The 23,406-nt window shown below is 37.9% G+C and overlaps 1 protein-coding gene across 2 annotated transcripts in view; it reads left to right on the top strand.

Annotated features, from left to right (window-relative positions):
- The window catches only part of STK32B (serine/threonine kinase 32B), a 168,611-nt gene that overhangs the window by 34,196 nt on the left and 111,009 nt on the right, over window positions 1-23,406 (top strand). For both annotated transcript variants that reach the window (XM_014966735.1, XM_014966736.1), the window contains one exon: window positions 3,636-3,787. In XM_014966735.1, the coding sequence (XP_014822221.1) occupies window positions 3,636-3,787 (152 nt within the window). The remainder of the gene's footprint in view (window positions 1-3,635; window positions 3,788-23,406) is intronic.

The raw sequence follows: 23,406 nt of genomic DNA on the forward strand, positions 1-23,406 counted from the left end.
TTCTGCAGCAAGCCATTAGCAAATTCTGCCCCAGTTTTGCTCAGTGTAACCTTCTCACTTCACTTAACCTTTTTTTTTTTGTGAAATCAGAGGAAATTCAAGAAGGGAGCTTAGAAGTGGACCATAGCATATGTTGCTCCTGAAAAATGTAGTTTAGCCCTGCAGTCATAATCTATTGTTTTTTCTTCCCCTGATTCCAAGGGAAAGTGGCTCCAAGTCACACTTTGGTTAAGTTCCTTTTAACCTGATAGTTTTGAAGTCAATACATTGTTACCTTCTCCCAGATATAAGGAAGATACAGCTTGGTAATAACAGATAAAACATGTAGAAAACCCCTCTTTAGAAAGGGGATATTTTCACAAGAGACTTTTAAAAATAAGCACCGTAAAACTCCAAAGAAAATCAATGGGGATTCATGTTGGCTATCTTTAAAAGCATACAATACAGATGCCTACATTCTAGCTAATCATCTACAGTGTCTTTAGAGGGACTTCAGAAGAGAAACCACCCACCTAGAGATGGTCCTGTAGACCTATTTAGACCCATACCTTAGGTGGAGATGGATGTGTCTGTCCCTGTCTGCTGACTATGAAGATGAATAACTGTTGAGTTTGTGACACATATTTGGTTTGAAGCATCACCTATAGAGACTGCTGAAGCAGCGATATCAGCTTGAGCACGACACTGTCTAGGCTTTGGTAAATGATATTCACAGAAAAATTGAAAGAGGATGTTTTAGTAATGTGAGCATGACAGGCTTCCATACTGATATTTGTAAATAAGGCAATTCTGCACAGACTTCCAAAATAATGAGTCATTACGGAATTTGTTTGCTGAAGTGCCAGTGCACCTGTTTGTCCCTATTTTAAAATGACTCCTTTGGAAAGATTTAAACCATAAACAGAAAAACCCAATTTAAACATTTCCCATTAAGACTGCACATGTGAGGAGAGCTGAAGGGCTTTTCCTTTCTTTCCTGCAGTAGTGGAAAAATTTCAGTCCATTGACATGCTGCTCCAAAGAAGAGCTGACAGCCAGCAGGTAGAAATGGAAGGGAGGATCTCCACTACGATTCAGTGCTGTGGTGGCAGTGATGTCAGTCATTTTTCACAATAACATCAATATGGATACAATTTATGTTTCCTGATTTTTAGTTGGAAGTAGCTTCAGTATATTCATTAAAATCCTATTGATTTTGAAACCATGTGAAAAGATGCACCTAGGTACACGTTACTAGAAAATGTTTACTATCATTCTGCTGTAAAGCTGGTATGCTAGAAAAGTTCTCCTAACAACAGAAGGTCTGTTTCAACTGTGCTGAATAACCTTGTCTTTACTGGCAGGTAAGAGAACTCGGTACCTTCTGGAGTCACAGCAGTCTTTCAAATCCTGTTTACATTACGTATTTAAGTGCTGTACATGATCCTAGTTTGCCACATTGGTCAAACCTGTAACTCTCATCTGAGTAAAACCCCAATCTCTCAGCAGCCTCACTAGTCAACAGTTCAATACGGAAGCTTTTAATGTAGTAGAATAGGAGACTTACAAAGACCTCCATCTTGGCCGTTTCACATGAAAATCATGCTACAAATTCATGTAATTGAATGAACTTCTGGGCTTAGGTTCTAAACCAAAATCCATAAACGCTGTACTTTATAATGTGATTCACTAAATAGAAGTGTCCACATAATCTCAGACAGAGATTATCTGTCTGATGATCTCTGTTAAGAATTGCCCTTACAAATTCCGCTTATATTTTTGAAGAATCTATGGAATTGATCAATTGAAGAATTAATTTCCATCCCTCCATTCCAGTTCAGCCCCACCTGCTACTGCTTCTTCCCCCAGATGGCCTACCCCAATTTCTTATTGTTCCACAGACTGGGTTCTTTCCATATAAGTGTGAACCTTTAGTTATCTTAAGGACATCACCGACATTCAGACTTTCCATAACAGCTCAAGGAAGGAAATGAAAAAAAACTTTAGTACGCACCATTGTTGAACGTTGATGGGCTCAAGACAAAGCATTACCGTCCGTGTTTTACTTAATTACCAGAACATCTCCTGATATTAGGAAAGGTAATTAGAAACTCAATTTAATCACACAGCATTATAGGCTAAAAGTACCCTATTAGCTCCTTTCTTTGGAGTAGATTTGAGCTCAAGGACAGAATTCATGGAAACAAGGTTGAAGAGAAATAAATGTGATGGCACCTTGTTAAAGTCAGAGGTTTCAGCTGTGGGAAGTTGCCTTATTTCTCCAGACCATTTCTGAATTTTGAGCATGTAAGTTCCTTAAAATACAACCATGTTGTAAACCAATCTCTGAGCACTACTTTTATGTGTGTATGCTATGTGTATATACTATAATTTTACATGTGTATGATACATGTGTGTGTATGTGTGCATGTGTGTATGTACATAAATAGACATATAAAATAATATTGCGCACAATGTACCTAAATAGACATATAAAATAATATTGCGCACACCAAGTAAATCCAGAATACTCTTGAATTTAGACACTACAGAGTTGTGATATCTAAATCAAATGCTTCCAGTACATAGCCTGTATATGTCCTGAGGATAAAAAATTCTGATTGGAGCCTATGGCTGTATCAGTAATATAAATGTTATACCAAAATAATATTTTCAACTACTATTCTCTTGGCTTTGAAGACACACTAGGACTAGGAGTGTCACGTTAAAAAGTCCCGATCAATTAACAGGAAAAGCCTTTCCAAGCAAAAGTCTGCTGAATATATAGTTTTGCTCTATGTGTGTATGTAGAGCTGTTACGAAGATAAGATATACACCATCTTTGGAGATGAGATGTGAAACAATCTTATATTTCTGTATTGTCAGAAATCATATTTAAAATGATGGTTCTTAGATGCGGTGCTGGTACCACTCTCCAGTTTCAACCACAAGGTAAACTGTCATGATGAAAACCAATCCAGGCCTTACATGGGAGTTCTCCAAGATTTTCTTCCTGCATTTACAAAATTATTTGACTTTTTTCAAAAAGAGAAAACAAAGTTAAAGCAAAGAAATTTACTGCCAGAGACTAAATCATTGTAACGGTCTCTTGTGACTTCAAAAATATTATGATGAATCACTGTACGAAAATTCTTTTTCTTTTCAACAATAATTAAGGGAGCATAATTCTGATATTTAGATGAAATATTGAGCCTGGTGAACGTAGGCTGTGTTTATGACGCAGTAATCAAGATGTATGTATTGACTTGTGGAAATAAGGACAATGATTGTGCATTTTCCCAGGCAGGAGGCAGTAATTTCTGTGACTAATTAAATAGCCTGTTATTCGAGCAATTGGAGTGTATTCCTCCCAGATTTACCTTATATTTTCTGAAAGTTATGCCACTTTTCTTAGTCCCATTTCTTTTTATTCTATGTGGGGTGTTTGCTTGTTAATTAATTAATTACTCTATACAAAGAATCCTGCATAGCTGTAATGTGGACTTTCTGAAGGTGTTCTTAGGTTGTGGTATCCAGACCTGGAATATTGAAGTATCATGAAAGGCTCTTTTTTTAAAAAAAAAAAAAAAAAAAAAAAAAATTGAGTTTCCTTCCTGTAAGTATCAAAATTTTTCTTTTAATTTGCTGTCAATTAGGTGTGCATTGTACAGAAGAGAGACACGAAGAAAATGTATGCCATGAAATATATGAATAAACAGAAGTGCATTGAGAGAGATGAAGTTCGAAACGTTTTTCGGGAGCTACAGATAATGCAAGGTCTGGAGCATCCCTTCCTAGTCAACCTATGGTAAGAAAACCTTTAAAATTCTGTCAAGGATCTTTTGTTTTCTATTTACTGCTCAATCAGTTCAGGCTGGAAAGCTGAAAAATATGAAAAAAATTTTGATGACCTCTTTTTTTGAGGTAATTAGGTTCTGCAGAGGATTTTATCTTCCATGAATATTTTAAAGATGCCCTTTCGAATCAGAATAATTTAAACATCACATTCACCTTTTCATTTACGGTTTGGTCTCTCTTCAGATTGTTACAGCAGTGTGTGGAAATGTGTTATTCTGTCCATCTCCATAGTTTCTTTTTGACAATACCTGGACTAAACATCTGCTATAACGCTGTGGAATATCAAACCCAGCCATTCAGTTAAAATTTATTTTAGTTGATTCAGAGAAAATTCAGAACTCAATTACTCTTAAAAAATGGCTCACATGGAACAACAGAAAACCATCTTTTCATCACCTGGAATTTCTCTTATCTTCCCAGTGTTAGCCACTGCATGCCTTGGTCACATTTGAGTTTGAGAAAATGTTGGTCAAGTAATGACTATCTTCAACTACACTACCAACTTAAAATATTTTCTGGCTTTTATGTAGTCATAGCAGTAATGGGGTGCAGACTTTTCCTGCCTTATCTAAAAATGACCTGTGTAATTCAAAAGAAAGGGGACGTAAGCCATTATGATATGAAAATTGTTCAGTTTGCGAATAACTTAATTGGCTGCAAATGTTCACAGTGCAAATAGACTTTCTGGTTTGTGAGTTCTAGCTGTCTTACTAGAGTTAAGGACTAGAGTCCTTTGCCTATCCTCTAGCTCAGTCTTGACCTGTACAGGCAAAAAATATCTTGTTATAAGTATGTTTCATGAACTAAAAGCCAAACTGTTTTCTGGCTTGAGTTAACACAGCTTTAGTGTAATTGCACCCACTTATACCAGGAAAGGAATTGATCCTAAAATTCATTCAAAAAGGACCTAATCATATATACATGTCTCAAGTGCTTCCCACTTGACATGAATGATCATACTTGAGCTAACCTAATATCCTGTTGGAGGCTTAAAAAAAACCCAACAAATATTGTGACTGTAATACAAAACTTTCTCAGTATATTTTCCAAGGTTCCATCAACCTGTATTCTGTGAATTTCTTTGCCAAAGATGTGGTATCTCTGTGCTTAAGAGCCTGTGCATTTTTCTTTCATGCATTTGTCAAATGTTTTTTTGAACTTACACAGTCTTTCGTTCTTTAACAAGAGGCAGTAAAGATTTCCAGGGCATAACTAGACGCTGTGCAGAAACAGTCATAGGCTAACATGATCTGAAAGATGTTTCAGTAAACATAGCAATGCCAAAGGACTAAAGATCAAATATTTATTGTGAAACAAAAAGTATACTAGATTCCAGTTACTGAATTATAATTAGCTGATAAATATTCTTTTTTTGTTTTCTTTTTTTCACACCAAAGATTAAACATGGAATAAGCAATACCTTAAAATGTGTTGGGTGTGATGATGATTTTTATTGTAAATAATTTAGTCTTCTCGTACTTCAGAGATTCTGTCACAAGATCTCAAGACTCAAGTGTTATACTACATGTGTATATGAGAAATGCAGAAAATGAAAGAGAAATGTAGTACTCTAGAACTAACAAAACATTTCAGGCAAAAAGGACTGATTCTCCAATGCACTAACAATGTTCCTAAATGTCTCCAGCAATGCTTATAGTTCATCAGTCTATCTAGGATGCTTACTAGGGAGAATCACAAGATGTTTCTCTGAAGGGAGGCCACAGAGGGGGCCTTCCCACCCATCAGATCACATAAAAGATGACAGGTCACCTCCTACGAATGCGGCCTGAAATTTATCACTTGTGTTGAATATTGTGGCCCAGCTCAGCAGCCAACAGCCCTGTGTCCCTGTCACCAAGGCTATTTTTCAGGTCTATGATATGAGACAGAAGAACATGGAATAGTCTGAAGACTTACATCCAGATGTAAAGTCAGTGCCCGCATTCAGGGATAGTCCTGCGAAGGTATACAATTTGCTTGTGCAACCATCCAGCCTGTGCTGCCTGAGCATCTCAGTGCTTCGTAGACTGAAATGCCAATGTAGACAACATACTTTGGTTCTTCTTAGGGCCAAAACATGAGCGTGTGAAGGTACAGCTAAGCTAGTAGGTGAAACAGCATCCAGGAATATTCCAAGGTGCTGTCTGAGGCAGCTGGACTGGCCTGTGGCACACACCTGTCCTATGTGAGCCAGCCCATTCCCAAACAGTTCCTGGGATAGTTCCAGAGTCACAGTGTCCCACGGATGAATGTAGTGTGGCCACTGCCCTTTAGCAGCAAGGACTTCCTAGCAGAGGCACAAGCTGCTCCCTGCCATCTGGCCTGAGCGCTTGGAAACTCTCCCCTGTATGTTTCATCTACCATGATAACCAGAATGAGAGTAGGAGATCCTGCTCTGGAGACCTCCATCCTTCCTGTTAAAGGTGGGAAACTGTGTAGTCAAACCCCAGATACATGAGACTCTACTGAGATTTAGGGACTTGGACATACACAATTAGAACTGTAGAAAATTTTCCAAAAATAATTTCATTGACACTTAGTATTTTCACCTGGAGTGTTCACTTCAGCATCACATATTCAAATGTCTAGTGATTCAAAGCCCTCACTCCAGAGTGAGCTACAGAACTGCTGGGGAATCTATATTTCAACTGGAGAATCTGTATTTCACTCTGGGCTAGCACAGCAAAGGAAAGTCTTGAACCCAAGCCTCCCCAGAATTAATCTAGCCTACCCCAAATAACTCACTCTTTAAACCAGGCCCGTAATATATTTCCATAATTAGCCTTGCACAATCCTAGATGAATTTAAAATAGCTTCTGATGTATTTCTGGAGTGTCTACACTTGCAGACTGCAGTAGCGTGTTCTAGACCTCTGAATACTCTATTTCAACTTTTGCCTGAACTTCAAAGTGTTCTACACATTGTTTTCAAATAATGATTTCTGTTATTGAATTACAAGGGCAAAACACAAAAATTACAAGTGACCCATGAATAATGGTCACATCTGTTCTATTAACACTAAGTCATATGAAGCTCTTAGACATATAAATTATATTTTATTTATTTAATAATTGAAACGAGATTTAATTTGTTTATTTACTACTATGAAAAAAGGAACACTGCAAGTACAAATGGAATATTCCTTAAACATATTTTATGTGTTCCCAGCAGTAATCTCTTAAAATAACAGCATTTTCATTGATTGTTGGTGAATTAGCAGCCTGTTTAATGTATTTTTACTTGCAGTTGAGATGCAATAATAATTTGCATCAAATACATTTACATTGTAGCTATAACTTACATTAGATCATTAGCAGGAATCCATGAGATTTCCTCTTATGAGTCAATTCCTGGCATACTAGTGGAAGGAAACAGTTGAAGCTGCATTTCTTCTATAGTAATGGCAGCTAGATTTGTGGTTCATTTTTCTGAGTTAGATTTTTTTCTGTTAATTTCTTTTTTTTTAAATTGCATTGTAAATGTACAAATGGTCTGTAACTGGAGCTACTAACTCTATCTTGTTTCACAAATTTAATAAGGAATAGTTATGTCATGGTGTAAGGGCAACAACACATCTGCAGCTCATGTAAGTTTTAACCGTGCTGTTTTGGACTAGTCTGTCTTTCTAGCCTCTACCACACTCTCTGTGGGTGCATACCAGTTTTCAGAAATTCTGTCTAAGGTAAGGTTTTGGTGACTAAACCTCGGAAGTCCCATCAGCCTACTAAATTTAATTGGCATCTCCCTACTTAGCCAGGGTATCCAACTTGGATTTACCAAGGATATTCAGAGGTAATTGTTCTGAAAAGGTAGGTACCACTCTGCCATCTAGAGCTCTGCTGCAGCCTCCACATCAGTACAGAGTGACCTCTGTTAACTAAAAACTAGCACTCCTAGAGAAAGTCAGAAATTCAGTTACAGGCAGGACCCAGACTAGGATGAGTAGCGGTACACAGCTTTTCTAAAATGGTTTAATTGTGGTGTGTGTGCATTTTACATTACATTGTCATTGGATAAAAATTGAAAACAGACTTTAGATTAGGAACTGTAGCAAAGTATGTTTGCACAAAACACTTTTCCAGCTTGTGGTTGAACAGTCGTGTAGTCTATGAAGACTTGGGGATCTATTTCAAAATATAATTTTCTGTAAGAAGAACTTCAGTGTCATCAAAATTTATTTTTTTGTCTTTTGGATGAATTGAAATGAAATCTTATTTCCAATTCAAATTGTCAAATCCCAAATCCATGTTGAAAAACGTATTTGGAGGAAAATCTGCTCATAACAACGTTTTCATGAGTTTGTGGACTGTCCCTGATCAGAACAGCTGATTTTCAAAAGTTTATCATCTGGACTTTCAAAATAAAATTAATATGGTGGCAGATCTCCCAAAGACCCCTTGAGCCAAAGAGAATGCTAACCAAGAACATTAGTCTTTCTTTGAGGAATTAAATCATCAAAAAGAAAAGTTAGCAACTCAAGAAACAAACATGAAGCCTGCAAAGCCCTTTATTTGTGCATGGTAACTGCACAAAGAAATAATGAGATACACATAAACAATCTGCCATCAGTTAAATTCTTGTGGAGAGAAAGAGAAGAGGAAAGAAGGTAAACCTTCTGTAGTGGGTACTTCTGCTGGCATTCATCAGTAACCCCAGCATACAGAATACAGAACAGCTAATACAAAACAAGGGTAGCATCTGAACTCCAAAAGATCTATATTAAAAAACGTTTTGAGGTTCATGCATCTTCTCTGAGCTTTATTAAATTTAACTTCACAATCTCAACTTATAAATCATATTATTTCAAGTATGAACTGTCTTTCATAACATCTGACACAGAAAAGAATCATTCTTCTGTAAATGCTCATAATAGCTTGGAGGATAACAGCGTTTTTCAGGAAGGGCTGGGGGTTGATTTATAACCTTCATTTTAGAAATGAAATTGAATAAATGCTTAAAGATATGTGAGCCTTGTAGCCAGTTTTATCACTGTTAGAGGCATTTCTGATAATAGAGATTCCTTCTTAAAATGAAAAGCAGTCCTGTTTTTTATCAGACCTTTTGTATGTCATGTGTATTTCAAGCACAGATGAATGAGCTGTAGAAATGTCAGCTCCTAACACGGTCCCACCTTGAGACTACAACGTGCCCCTCTAATATCCAGCATTTTATCTATGTTTATCCTTCTCCAAATATCTGCGTGTCCCCTGGGCAAGATGAGTAGCGTTTCTCAAAGGAACCATATTTTAAATATCTTTCTCACAACATGCATAGGACTGAGTCAAGAGCCAGGTTACTCCCGATGTACCAATGTGGCTAGACTTGTCATTACATGACTTGCCTTCAAACGTAAGTAGATCTACTGGCTGCTCCGAAAATAATACAGCTTACCACAAAAGACAGAAGTTTTTTGCAAAAGAATCATGTATCAAAATGGTTTCTCTGTTGATGTGGAACAGAATAATCTGAAAAAATTTTGGACCATTCCTCAAAACTTTTGGAACATTGAAGTGATCTTACTTTTAATAGTCTTGCTTAAAGCTGTTATATCCTTTTAAAATTGTGGGAACAATTTCAAAGGGAGCAGAGGGAGAAGGATGAAGACTTACTTTTGTCAGCTTATAGGTCATTTCCCTAGTATAGACAGAACAATATGTTTGATATATTTAACAACCCATAAAGAAGTGTTAGCTGCATTCTCAGAGTGGCTCTATATTTTGATGTATTTTTCTTTCTACTCATCAGTATATGGAAGCTGTATGTATTTCACAAGACAGATCTACAAAAATACATTACTGCTGCCAGCTAGAGTAAGACTAAGTTTCAAAGGCAGTGAAAACTGGAACAAGTGAAGAACACACATTGTAGCAAAAATGTTCTCGCATTTCTGAATTCAGTTTATAGCCCAATCTGTCTTCATAAGAAAGGGGAGGTGAAAAAGAGAAAAAGAATGCTGGAGAGAATAAATCATTTGTTCAGTCTCAGGTGTTGGATGGGTTGTTTAATGTACACATATGTACACACTTATAACTGGAAGTTATCACTTCATAGAATCAGAGAATCATAGAATGGTTTGGGTTGGAAAGCGACCTTGAAGATCATCTAGTTCCAACCCCTCTGCCACAGGCAGGGGACGACTCCCACTAGACCAGGTTGCTCAAAGCCCCATCCAGACTGGTCATGAACACCAGGAATACCACTTCTTTGCGAAGGTGCCCTTTCTAGAATAGCCTGGGAGAAACATGACCTTGGACTACCTCATTGCACAGCTCTGCTCCTCAGATTGGCATCAGAAATGTGCATAAACCTAAAAACAAAGGGAAGCAAGAACACCTGGCCAAATGTTTTACTACTGGGTGAAGCTGAAAATAACCAGAGGCCCCAAGCACCAAGAGGAGGTGGTTCAGGTTGGGATTAGGAGAGTTTTCTTCGTGGTTGCAGTGTTTTGTAACTTGCTTGATATAGTAGACCTAATATGAAATGAAAATATTTTATATGGGATGAAAAATTTATTTTCTGATATCTAATATGACCAGCTTTCCGAGCGTCAAGAGACTTCATCTAAACATTGTGAGTAAAGTCCATGGTCTAACAGAAAAATTCCATGATATATTTGGAAGGGAGCAGGGGGTTTATGGTGTTTCCTGTTGGGACACAGGTTGGATGTTTGCAACTAGCCTGACTGCCTCTTCAGCAGTAAGGAGTCCTACTGAAAAGGACAGTCAAGCTGTAATGTTGTCTATCTTAGTAGTATGTGATGGATCCTCAAAAGGTCATGAAACAACAGATCCTGACAATGTTCAGTTTTACTGGAGAGTTATGAAGATTCTCAATGCTCTTAACTCCCTTTGGTTCTACCCAGCTGCTCTAAGCCTGGTTTATGGGAAGAAAGGCTGAGATGTTGCCCTCTTTGGCTGTATCTATGCTAGTAATTTAAATCTGGGCATTCTTTCTGGACTCATGAACCCACTTCTAGCCTAGCTGTGGGCTGGGGCACATGTGCTATCCCAGAGAAGCCCGAGGTGCAGCTAGATTGCTCCCAGTGGACAGCTTCCATGCCATCACCCTGTTTTTTGAGACTGACAGTTTAATAGTCCAGGTAGAAGCTTTTATGTGCTATTTGGTTTCAGTTCTGGAGCCACTGACATGTTTATTGGTAAAATATACGTTTCTTATTTCTTTTGTGAATTTAGCTGGGGTCATGAACCCTAGGCCATGTAATTCTGGGCCATTCAAGATATCTGATGGGCTCTAAGATTCCTTTCCAGGCAAAAAGAGATTGTAAATCAAGAGAGGAAGATATATTTAGCGTCTTGCACAGAGCTTAGAGACAGGAGCTCTTTTTGCTACAGAGGGAGCAAAGGGTGAGTGCTTTCCTCAAATAGCTACATGGATTCATCACTGTGTTAATGTAAATCTGGAATAAGTAAAGATATATAAGTTTTATATCTAAGATTGAAAAAAAAAATCTGTTCTCCAGAGCCTTAGAAGAGATAATAATGGGGAAAAAGGGCAGGAAAAGGTGATGAGGCAGAAGGAAGGGTAGGATAATTGGAAGAAGATAATATAGGAAAGATTTGTCTTGAGTTGTAAATATTCAGGATATTATTTCTGGCTGTGGAAATTACATTGAGCTGAACACTGCCAGTTGGTAACCTCTGAGCGCTAATAAATGTTAGTGGTAACATCTTCACTGACTGATAGATGCATAATCCAACAGTTACTTAGTTTTTGCTGGTTTAAATACCCTAAAATACTAATTGCCAGTATTGGAAGAATCTTGAGTCTGCCTATATTGAATTTTGTTCTGGTGACTAATTGTTTCCTGTGAGAAATTGCTGTCACCTTGAAATTCATATATTTGAAATTAACTTTAATACATTCCTCATAAAAGCAGGAATTGACCTTTGACGTAGTTTAAGTTTTGATCTTTTTTGCATTAAAAACAGCTGCAATAGATATTTCCTCTCATGTATGTCTTGTTGCATCCTGGGACCATTCTTAGTCTGTCTTCTGCACCATTTTTACTGAGACAGAGACTTTATTTGCTGACTTATAACAAACTTTTCTCACACAAAGATTTCACTGCAAGAGGAATTTTATCATAAACACTGATAAATATCAAACTGTTGGGAAAATAATACCTTTTGTTTTAAGAATGTTCAGTTTCAGTCAAGTTTCATTCTGCCTCCACAGAGGAATAGCTGCTATCCAAAGCAGACTCACATGAGCTTGGGGTTAGTCTTGGCCGTGTCTCAGAACTGTGATGTAGATAGTCATGATAATTGTTCGCGCATTTGTGACAGGCATGAGTGTTGTTCCTTTTCAACCAGAAGCAGAACTCTGGTGCTGTGGCAGGGGTATTCTCAGGAGAGCTTGCAGAGGAGCAGGGTTCCAGTGCTCTCAGCCTAATGAGATGGGAAAGAAAGAAGAAAAGCCCTTAGACATTGCTTCAGACTCCTCAATTGCTAATTTAGGCAAGCAGTGGTTTTTTTTTTTCTTTTTTTTTTGGGAAAGAAAGAAGAAAAGCCCTTAGACATTGCTTCAGACTCCTCAATTGCTAATTTAGGCAAGCAGTGGTTTTTTTTTTTCTTTTTTTTTTTTTTCCCTTTTTTTTTTTTTTTTTTTTTTTTTTTTTTCCTTTTTTTTTTTTTTTTTTTTATTCTCTGCTTTAAAGGTTATGAGTGCCAAACATGATAACTAGAGTGTGTAATTAAACTGATAACCAAGGTCCTGTAGGTAAAGTGGTTCTCATAATCAGTAACGGAGTAATGAGTTCATCATGCAAATCTACTGTTTTCAGGCAGGCATGAGTGATTCTTAGCCAAGCTATGGAAACTGGGACTGCAATTAGCCTGTATTAAAACCTTTGCTAAAGGTAGACCGTATAAGATGCAGCTCAGCACCTCATTAACAAAGCTCTACAACTGTGGGACAGCCATCAGACTGCAAAACTGTCTTGTAAAATCATCCATAGATATCCAGACAGTGAACACAAAGTAGGTGATCATTACAGAATTAAAAATAAGTGCTTAACCCTTTCACTGTGAAACTTTGATAGTGAACAGATCCTACAAATCTATACCTAGTCCAAAAACGTTAAAGTTATTCTTGGAGACTACTGGTAGTCTAATATGGCTTGGAAATTATTCCTAGTATTTTACTTTAGAATATATTTGAGGTTTTAGCAATGATACTTTTAGCTCAAAACAGAGATGAAACACATATCTATATTCCTTTTAGTTTAAAATAGGTTGATGTAAAAGTCAGAGCACCAATGTTAAGAACAAAACCAACAAAAACCCAAAGCCAGGAATATCGAAATAGTGATAATTGAAGTAATATCTGTGTGCTTCAGGTAATATATTAGCTCTTCAAGTCAAGCATTTCCCTTTTACTTCTGCTAGAATGCCAAGGCCATTTTTCATGTTGCCAAATATTAACAGTTAGGGACATTTTTGGCCTAATATCCAAAAGGACGGAATAGAAGACAAAAATCTAACCATATAGATATGAGGTGTAAATAAATAAATAATAATATAAATCTTGAGTGTAAGGCAATTAAAATTTTGCATGGTAAGAACTATGTCAAGTAGGGTGGATTTAAAATGGCAAATGGGATTGGACCAAAGCAGGAAGTTCTGTAATGTATTATTGTTTTAATATTGCCTTCTTAGCGGACCCTTTGCTCCGGTTAATTAAAATTTATCAAAGCTTTTATTATTTTAAAAGTTGACTACAGTTTTTTACAGCATAAGTGCTTGCTTAATTTCATTTTATTGAACTAAAGTGATATTTATTGTACTTGTAAAGTGCAGAGAGTTGATACTAAGACTTCAGAAAATGATTAATAGTATCTTATTTCTAAGTTAATGCAGTTCTGCAATATAAAGTTCTCACTAGAAGAGACTAACTCTCAAGTTTCATAAGTACATGCCATATAAAGGAGGATTTAAGGTTTCTTTTCTACTGATGTCGTACTTTTTACAAACTATGTCTCGACCAAAGAAAGGTCGTGGGCTATGAAGAAGATGGCTATTTACATTCTTCTGCAAAACAGTTGTGGCTAGGAGGAAAATGACTTCTGCCTGTCAAATTCTCTCTAACTACCTAAATTAAAATTTATCCAGGCTGCAGAGGGTAAATTCTTTTTTGCAAAAAACCAAGGTGGTGGGATCTTGATGGCAAACCAATAAGCAAAATGGAACTAGCAGAAGTAACTCTTCCTCTTGTCCATGGCTTTCACAGGCTCACCAACAGACAGATTGAGAGAAAAAAAAACCGCAAACAGAAGTGATAACAAGCTTGGTGAGGGAGGTGAACTGTGGAATGAAAGGAGAAGGCATTTTTCACCTTCAGTGGGTACAAAATCTAACCTAATCAGAAAATGTAACCAACATTGGTGCCTAGCTCTGATTCTTCAAGGTCTGAACCTCCTTTACTGATATATGAAAATACAGAAAGCAAAAGAGGATGTCAGGTTTTGTTTCTCAGGTCTCTCCAAAGAAGAGGAGAGATGAGCTTTAGACTTCTGTGTGTGCTGTACTCTCTGTGGAAGCTGAAAACTCATCAACCATTTTAAAAAATATAACTAAAATATTTTGTTCACCTTGAACTAGAACACTTCAAATACTTTGAGCAAAATATCCTTTATTTGAAGATAATATTCAAACCCAAAATATCCCTTCACAGAGAAAATAATTTGTTAAATGATAAAAGATCAAATTATATGATAAAAATGGAACAACATATTCTAAGCTATACACATTTAAAAGGAATTTTGGGAGTTAAGCTTCATAAGGCAGTAGAAAAATGTAGACATATAACTTAGAGTTAATATATTAACATCTGAGTGGGATAAAATATGTTATGCTTGTCTCAAGTATTATCCTTATTATTATTGTTCATCACTTAGTAAATGATGACATCTGTAGTTTTGATAGTACAGTACTTCATTCCTTAGAGAAGGGTAAGATTTGCTTCTTGCCAGTTAGTAAAACCAGCCCTATATAAATGACAGGTAGTGCAATTTTTACTTCGTAAAACAGTTCTACTGAATGATCCAGGGTTCATATGTCAACACCTGCATATTTTTACTAGATCTGGGAAGCCTGCTATAACAGTATCTTCAATTTGTCTTCAGCTATTGTCTAACTGCCTGCATTTAAGTAGTCTGTAGTGAAGTATGGGCTTAGAAAAGCTATCTACAGTTGTACTGTCACTATTCTAAAAAGCCTTGTGGCATCTGGAATCTAATAAGGATTCTACGAAATAATGACAAAAGTCTGATTCTGGTCTATATTCGGTATCGCTAAATTAGAGAATGATATCAATGAAACGTAGGGTCTTGTAGCATTTGCTCAAGTCAGAAGAATTTTAGCTGTACTGAAAAACTGTCAGTAGTCATTAGGATATAAAGATATATAAAGATTGATAAGGCAGGCTTTTAAAAAGGAATGAAACATTGAAAATAACATTGTGAGCATCTAGTGTCACAGAGAGCTTTGGGATTAGCTGCGTGGTGGCTGCCTCATGCACATGTGCTATTGAGAAATGAACAGCTCTTCCTCCACATCCCAAGTGAAAGGCTCCAAGATGAGCAATTTGCCAGAGAAGGTCTGTGACCAACAGCCACCCCAGCAGCCTGGGAGGGCTGAACAGCACTACATGATTCACTCAGAGTAACAGGAAAAAGTATTAATTTTATGTCTCTTTAACCCAGTTCAGTGCTGAAGAAGAAATTGAACTTTTCTGTTGGCCCTGCTCTGCCAGTGAGCTTGTATGCAATTTTCCTTTGAACCCTTAAACAACTCCATACTGCATCTTTATCTATTCCTAATCAATTGTGTTAGGCCCTCTCTGCTCACCAAAGTCTACCACTCTCTTGTGACACACAGAGAAATGCTTGCTCAGATGCAAATCTCCTGGGTTTCCTCTTCCATTCCTTTCAGTCCCACTCTTCTCTGGAGTCGTCTGGCTGGCAGTCCATTTTGTCGTATGAAGGCTGTTGATGTCTGATGAACCCTTTAAAATGGTTTATTTTATTTCCTGGAATGTGGCTGGATAAACATAAGTATTTTTTTAATGTCTCTCTCTTTCCTTTTCCTTTCTTCTTTTTTTTTTTTTCTTTCTGTAAATAATTCAAGAGTATCTTATGACCATTTCAATAGTGTTTTTGATACACCAGCTTCAGGATGCCCCATCAATAATAACTGAGTTGCCTGTGGTTCCTTCTTTTGCGGTCCATTTAGTACAACTGATACCACATGCACATTAACTACATAAGTAGTGGTAATGGCTGATACTCCACTTCAGATGAAAAAACATCTTTAATTAGTGTTATCTCAACCTTTGACAAGTATAGCCTGCTTTAATGACATCCTATATTCATTATGCTGTGCCTGTTCTAATGAACAGGCATTTCACACTCTATCATTTCACACTCTGGAAAGTAACTTTTGTTTGCTTTTATCTCTCTTCCTCTGGAGACATCTGAAAACTTAGCATGTCACCGAGGCTCTTGTGCTTTCCTGAGTTGTCTGTGCTCTTTCCCAGTGACAAGAGAAAAATGGGACCATTTAAATTCTTGTCCGGTCTCTGTCAGGCAAGGAACCCTGGCCGAACACCACCTTCTGTAGCCTCGCAGGCACAACCTGGTTTTAAGCTACAAGACACAAGAAACAAAACACTACTACTGAGTCAGTAGCTTCAGGGTAATGGAGCTGTCAAGCTCAATTGGGCTGGGGAGCAGCACAGTATTTTCCAGGATAGGAAAGGGCAGGAGGAGCAGTTGGCACTGGGGACCCATCACCGCCCTGGCCAGCCAGTTTGGTGGTGCATCAGCAGAAAATGATATGTTCCCTGCCTAAACACTCTTTTCCCCTGTTTAATCAGTCTTGTGTGAAGTGATTCAGTTTAACCTTGGGAAGATGCTTTGTTTTATTCATTCACAGCTCCCGGAAGTGGAGGATGTTTAGTTATAGTGAAACTAAATGAGAATGTCCAACGAGCAACTCCTTCACTGAGACGTCGTGGTTTTGTCGCAGTCTAGAATCAGTGTTAAAGACAAAATCCTACAACTATCCATTGATTAACCTGGGGAAAAAGTATTACTTTTAATCTCTTGTCTAACTTGGGAACTTGATTAAACAGTAAAAAGGGAAGTCCCAACTAACCTTACAGGACTTTCACCCATGCTGTCCTCTGCCTTCTTCCACATTCTCCATGAATACCGAATTTTTAACCTGAGGCTGTAGCAGGAGTATAAAAATATCATGCTTATCATTGTGCCTGTAGAGCCACCTTCTAAGGAGCAGTCTAGAAAAGTAAGATGTGGTGCTTCCTACCTCTTCAAACACTGCATCTTTGAGGAAAACTCAGAACTGGATGTACAGCAATATCACGGGACACAGATGAATGAAAGAAGGCAGGTGACAAAGTGGTGTTTAATGAGGAGAGATCGTTCTTTCTCAACTATTTCTTTAACATCCTCTCATTACCATCCTGATGCTTCCTCCCTCTAACAGTGCCCACACCCTGATGTCTCCTCTCAAGGCAACCTGGCAGGGTGTTGCTTCTAACTCAGATTGGTTCTTGCTCATGGAGAAACTGCCAGGCTGCAGGGATTAAAAGAAAAAGCAGTTCAAAATGGCCTTTTCTCCTTTAAATTTAGGCCTCAAAATATGTCATCTGGAGTCAGGGGAGGAGGGTGGGACTCTCTTCTATCCATCTTGTACTTCTTTCTCTTTATATGTATTTATATTTTTATAGGAACACAATCTTTTTTTTTTTAACCAGAAATCCTTTTACTATGCATTTGAAAAACACATAGTGGGTGCTGCCATGATGTTACAAATAATGGTCCAATACTTCTGTTGTATTAAAGATGCATGGGACATTAATTAGATTCCATTGTTTATTTTCATTTAATTTAATGTAGGTTTCTATAACAGCAAAGAGAGGCAAATCAGTCAAAGCCGATAGTTAAAACAGACAATTTGCATTCTGGTCACTAACCTTAAAAATGTGATGTACATTTAAATAATTAGATTGTCAGTGTGTTTGGTCACGTTGTACTGCTGTCTCTTCATTTACAGCAGTCTTCTCGAAAAATGTGAACTATTATGGGAGCTTCATCTGCAATTCTGACTCTTTGCTATTTATGGAGTAGTCTATTCAAATCCAAAAATTTTATCCTAATACAATAATAGTAGTAATAAAAGCAGGATGGGAGCTGTTACGCTGTAGCCTAACTACATATTTAAATGAAAGTTGTGAATAGAGATAGCTGAAAGTAGTTTTAACAGGAAATTTAACAGAAAATACATATTGACAGAAATGCTTATTGACTAAAATCTAATTTTTCTCTTTCTTCTAAATGTTTTTCTTACACTAGAAAAAAAATCAGAATATCCAGAACATCTTGATTCTCTAATGTTGGCCTCAATTTTCCTGCAAACTATAGTGTGATGCATTTGCTCACTGTTTCATTCAAGAGGTAAAGACGAAAGGAGTTTAGGAACACCCAACAATCTAGTTTACATACATTTACATATATTTTTTTAGAAAAAGCTTATTTCTTACCGTAAAAAATGTTTAGGAAAGAACTTATTCAAACCTATGATTTCTTTTACTGTACTCAACCATTAATGCTAGCCTATAGCATAGGTATTTAACACAGTTGTAGGCTTCCCCATGTAGAACTGTAAAGAGGGGAAATATGAAGTCATTGTAAACTTTCCTAAATGCTGGCAGAAGAGAAATTTAGTTTGTATTCTCTTTTGCTATCAAATGGATCAGATTTAGGTTTACAAAATATGGCAGCCTTCTCTGAAGTGGTCAGGTGACTTTGTATGAACAGTGTCTCCCACTTTAAAATGCTATTTCTGTTTTGTGTGATGGAAAGCACTGACATATTTTGTTGAAACACACACATGCAGAATATCTCTTCCTATTTTCAGCTGTCTTTCTGGAGCATCAGAGTCTGTGAGTATACCTCCTAAAATAGCTCCAAATGTAATTAAACATGAGGTATTGCATCTGTGTCTCATTGGCACAAGCCAGAGAAGTTGCTGCTTTTTCTATGAGAAATTTGAAGCAGCAGAACCTTCAAAATACAAATCTTAGGATCAGATACCTGCAGGGCAGTCGTCACATTTTATGACAAGCTGGGCAAAGTACCCAATTCAACTATTCAGCATGTTTGAAATTGAAAATTAGCAGCAGTTGGGAAGAGGTGGCTGAAGAGTCTCTGACTTAATAAGACCCCATCCTTGGCAGAATGCAGAAGTTGATCAGACAATGAAAGTTGTGTGTTCCACCCCTCCACCCCCCCTGAGAACACCCCTACCTCACCCCAAGTCTTACTAGAGGTAGTCTTTTAGATGGCTACAAAGGTTCAGGCAGTTGACTGCAGTACTTCTTAGAGAGAAAAAGTCTAGATACATACCAGCCCTGCTTCTCCACAGTGGTGATGTGCTACGTATAAGAAATGGGATTTTGTACCTTATATCCCTTTTTGCGTATAGGAGAGATCACGTCACAAATGGTAGAAAACTGCATAACTCAAAAAAACCCAAACCTGCTAAACAGCAAAAGGATGTATGCTCTTGTATGAGGGGCTTCAAGAGGTGGAAGGAGGACTTGCTTGTTTCCTTTGGGGTTTTTAAGGAAGCCAAACACTGGAAACAACTGCAGTGGAAGAGAAGACAAGCTCATGTCCAGGACTCTTGAGACAAATAGTCTTGCCGAAAGGTTTAATCAGGATGCAAGTTGTAAACTGCCATTGAGTAAGAAACAGTGAACTGGAGTAAGTGATTGCTGTTATTATTTGCCTTTAAAGAAAAATAACAGCCAATAAATGTATTTAAATTCTGCCTTTGACAATTAAAAGGTCCACTTTGTAGAAGAAAGGTTTGCTTTGGCAAACCTGTTACTTCTCTTAATATTTTAGAAAAGCAAAGCATTGACTGCTGAAGAAAACAAGGCACTTGTAAAGCCTGAGGATGAGGTAGCTACGTGAAAAAGAAAAATCTGAAAGTGGGTTTGATGTGTAAAGATGTGATGAGAGTAAAAAGAATCACAAATGAAAGCCAAAACTGAACCTCCTGATACAGGATGTATCGGAGAATTAGGTCATTACAAAAATGGCTGGGTTGAATAGGAGTCTGATTACAGTGGTGACAGCCTGCATTCAAAGAGAAGGAATTACAGGAGAGTGTTATAGACTGGTTCATTATTTGTGGGGATACTCAAAACCCTCCCCTTTGGCTCAGTTTATGTTAGAGTAATTCTGCCTCTCCCTCTGAGTACTGCTGACGTAATCTGAGTTCAAGACAAACTGAAAGCAGAAATAATGACAGGGACAATGGTGATGGGGCTTTCTGGAAATTAATAAGCCTTGGAGATGAAGGATGGATTGACTTTTTGTCTGCAAAGGGGTATGGAAAGGGTATCTGGGACCCTGTTCTGCTGGATTTAGGTGACTGATCTGACAGCAAATACACATAGAGTCTCTAAAAGATGAGGTATTGTGGTGCATTCGTGAAACTACCACAGAGAGCACAAGCCCATCTAGTCCAACCACTAACTTTCCAAGGTGGTGGTGGGGGAGATATAGCATGGAATGGAGCAGAAGCTTTTGTAAAAAGTAAATATAATTCTAGTAACTTTCAAGTCAGACAAGGTATAATAGAGTGCTACAGGGGCCAGGGAAATGGGGATGCCCCATATTTAAGCTAAGAGTATGTTTACTATGAAGCATAAATATAGTACAGAAGGAAAGAAGTATGCCCAAACAATTGGGAAGCAAGAGATACTTAAGTACTCTGCAAAAGAAGCCATTTGCCCTTGAAAGAACCAGAGTTTGTGGTAACTTCAGAACATGAACAATCACAATTCCAGTAAGTGGTACCTTCCCCTGCAATAATGCTGTTTTGGCTTCTGACATGAACTAGAGTAAATATCTCATAAAGACTATTTTGTCTCAACTCCCTTCTTGTTTGCCAAAAAAGAAAGGAGAAAACAGAACAGCATAAAAAGCTATGTGAAATGTATCCACGCCTGTAACTTCAATAACTCCTAATCTTTGCAGAGGCTACTGGCAAGGAGGGCTTCTGAAATTTCCCCCTCAGGTCCCGCTGTGGTGGGGCAGGCAGGAGGGCTGAGAGAAGAGCTCTTCAGGAGGAAGAAGGAAACTTCTTGACTTTGGTGGGGGGGAAAAACTTGTATCATGGAGTGAGCAGGATGTAGTTGCAGTCTAAGTCTGGTGGGAAAACTAAGGATTTTGTACCAAAAAAATGACTACAGGCTGAAACAGAATTCCCAGCTTGTATTTTCCACATGAGATCTACTTATCAAAGCACCTCAATAACTCACAGGGAAAAACACCTTAGACAACTGGACTAGGGTTCAGTTTGGGTAAAATATAGGGAGGACTCCTATTGTAGGTGGGTTTTTTTGGGGGGGGAGTGATTTTTTGTGTTGATTTTGTTTTTGTTTTGTTTTGTTTCAGGTGCAAGTCAAAAGATGCTCTAAAGCTGCCTTGTAATATTCTGAATTCTTAGACTAATAAATGCATTAAACTCTTCACTGTGGAAGAAAAAGTTTTCTATTCAGGTTGGCAATGCAAATATCCTTCTGCCCTCAAATAATCATAAATTTTCCTTCGTGACCTTGAGAAAACAGCTAGCTAGAGTTCTTTCTCATCTTTTGAGTATGAAGTTGTCCTCTCATCATGGGTTGTTTTGTAGAAGAGGTTTTTTGAACTAAGAATTCAACTGAAGCTAGCACCTCTTCCCTAGAAAAATATGAGAAGAAAAAATTTCCAGTATTTGAAACTGCTGGAATATCATATTTTTAGTACAGAGGCAGAAGATTCAATGTTTTGGTTTCCTACAGCTCAGTTAGTCTTCCAGAACTAGTTCAGATCAGTTTTGATGGTGAATGAACTGAGATGACCCAAACTGGAATGTATTTGCCCTTATTACAGAAATTTAAAGTGATCATAAAAAAGTAAATGAATTTATGCATAGCACAGAAGCAAATGCCAGTCCTTTTTGAAGAAAGAGGAAAAATTTTTGCAACCAACAGTCAATAGCAGAGAGGTAGCTAAAACATCTGATTGCAATTTTGTAAGTTGTTATAGTTTGTGTCTATATTAGCAAGGAGCACGCAGCTTGCCATCCAGGAATGGATTTCTGGAGCCATCTAGGAGTGGATTTCCAGAGTAAAGCAGTTGTTGCTGAGGTTCTAAGATCTATGCAGTGTTAATTTCAGGCTGCTTTGCTTCAGACTAGATCTAGTTTGGGCCTGTGGACTGAGCCTGTGGTGGTGTGCACTAGGTACCTCTCTAAAGAGCATCTTCCAGTTCCTTCCAAAATGAAGGGGCTTCAAGACTGCTCTGGAAAGCGTATGGCTTTTTTAGGACCCCCTCAAACTCCCTGTCAGTGGTTCTTGCTTATGGTGGCATGAGCAGCCACTGCAGCACACTTCCTGAGTTGTACGCTGACTGGCTGCTAAGCTCTGCTAAGCTCTGTACATCCATCCACATCGTTTGTTGATGTTTTGGGGTACGTAAATCATTATGTACTATGTTATCTACGGGGCTGTAGAGTTACAAACTGGAAGCTGTGAGGGGAATGTGTAGAGTATGGAGTTACAGACTAAAAGCTAGAAGGCCAAACCACACACACGAGACCGCAGAATCTGGCAATGTAGCACTATGAAGGCAAAGGCACTTGGAATGCTTTCCCTTAGGGTGAAGGCACTGTCACAGCGCCTTTGGAGTGTGAAAAGAAAAGGTTACAAGTGAAGGATGGGCAACATAATTGGAAATGAAAGTTCCTTCCTCAGTATTACAGTAGCTAGGGCACCTAAGGCATCATGCAACAAATATTATTTTGGGATCAGTCTCCGAGGGCCTGGTTCAGAGCAGTGAAAAGCTTTAACTCTCATTAAGTGGTAAGCACCCCACGGTTCACACTGTAGATATCTGTATCTTTGTCCTTTCAGACATCTACTACTGATTTAAATGCCATTGTGTTCAGGAAAGTCTCCTGCTAATTGCTAGTCTTAAATATCTGCATTATGCTGCTTCCAACCACTGTGTGCAAAATTATTTGATCAATATTTTATGGTGGTGGCTTCTTTAGAGGCAGAACCATTGATTGTAGTAGTTTAAAGCAAAGATAGAGGACTGTCACCATTCAACAACAGTAATTACCTCATTGTAATTATAGTTAGGTACTTAGTAATAAGTAATAACGGTAGAATACAAAAAAGATAACTGGAGGCTTTTATAATTAAAATTGCTAATGGTGAGTCATAAACAGAAGCTGAAAGAGAGGAAATGAAAGATGCATCCGCCCGGCACTTTGAGCAGCCAGATCTGTTTCTGCTTTAACAGGAAGCAGCCTAGTTATCAGAACAACTTTTATTTTTCAGAGAAATAAATAACCAGCTGTAGAGGGGACTGGTACCTGTCCTTCCTCCAGTGAAGCATGTGTCTATCTGATGAAGATGGCTATGCCTTTCTTTCAGCTGAAGTTCCATATGAGAAAAGCGAAGGGT

Source organism: Calidris pugnax, unplaced genomic scaffold, assembly GCF_001431845.1.
Source record: "Calidris pugnax isolate Ruff unplaced genomic scaffold, ASM143184v1 scaffold14, whole genome shotgun sequence".
Classification (NCBI taxonomy): Eukaryota; Metazoa; Chordata; class Aves; order Charadriiformes; family Scolopacidae; genus Calidris; species Calidris pugnax.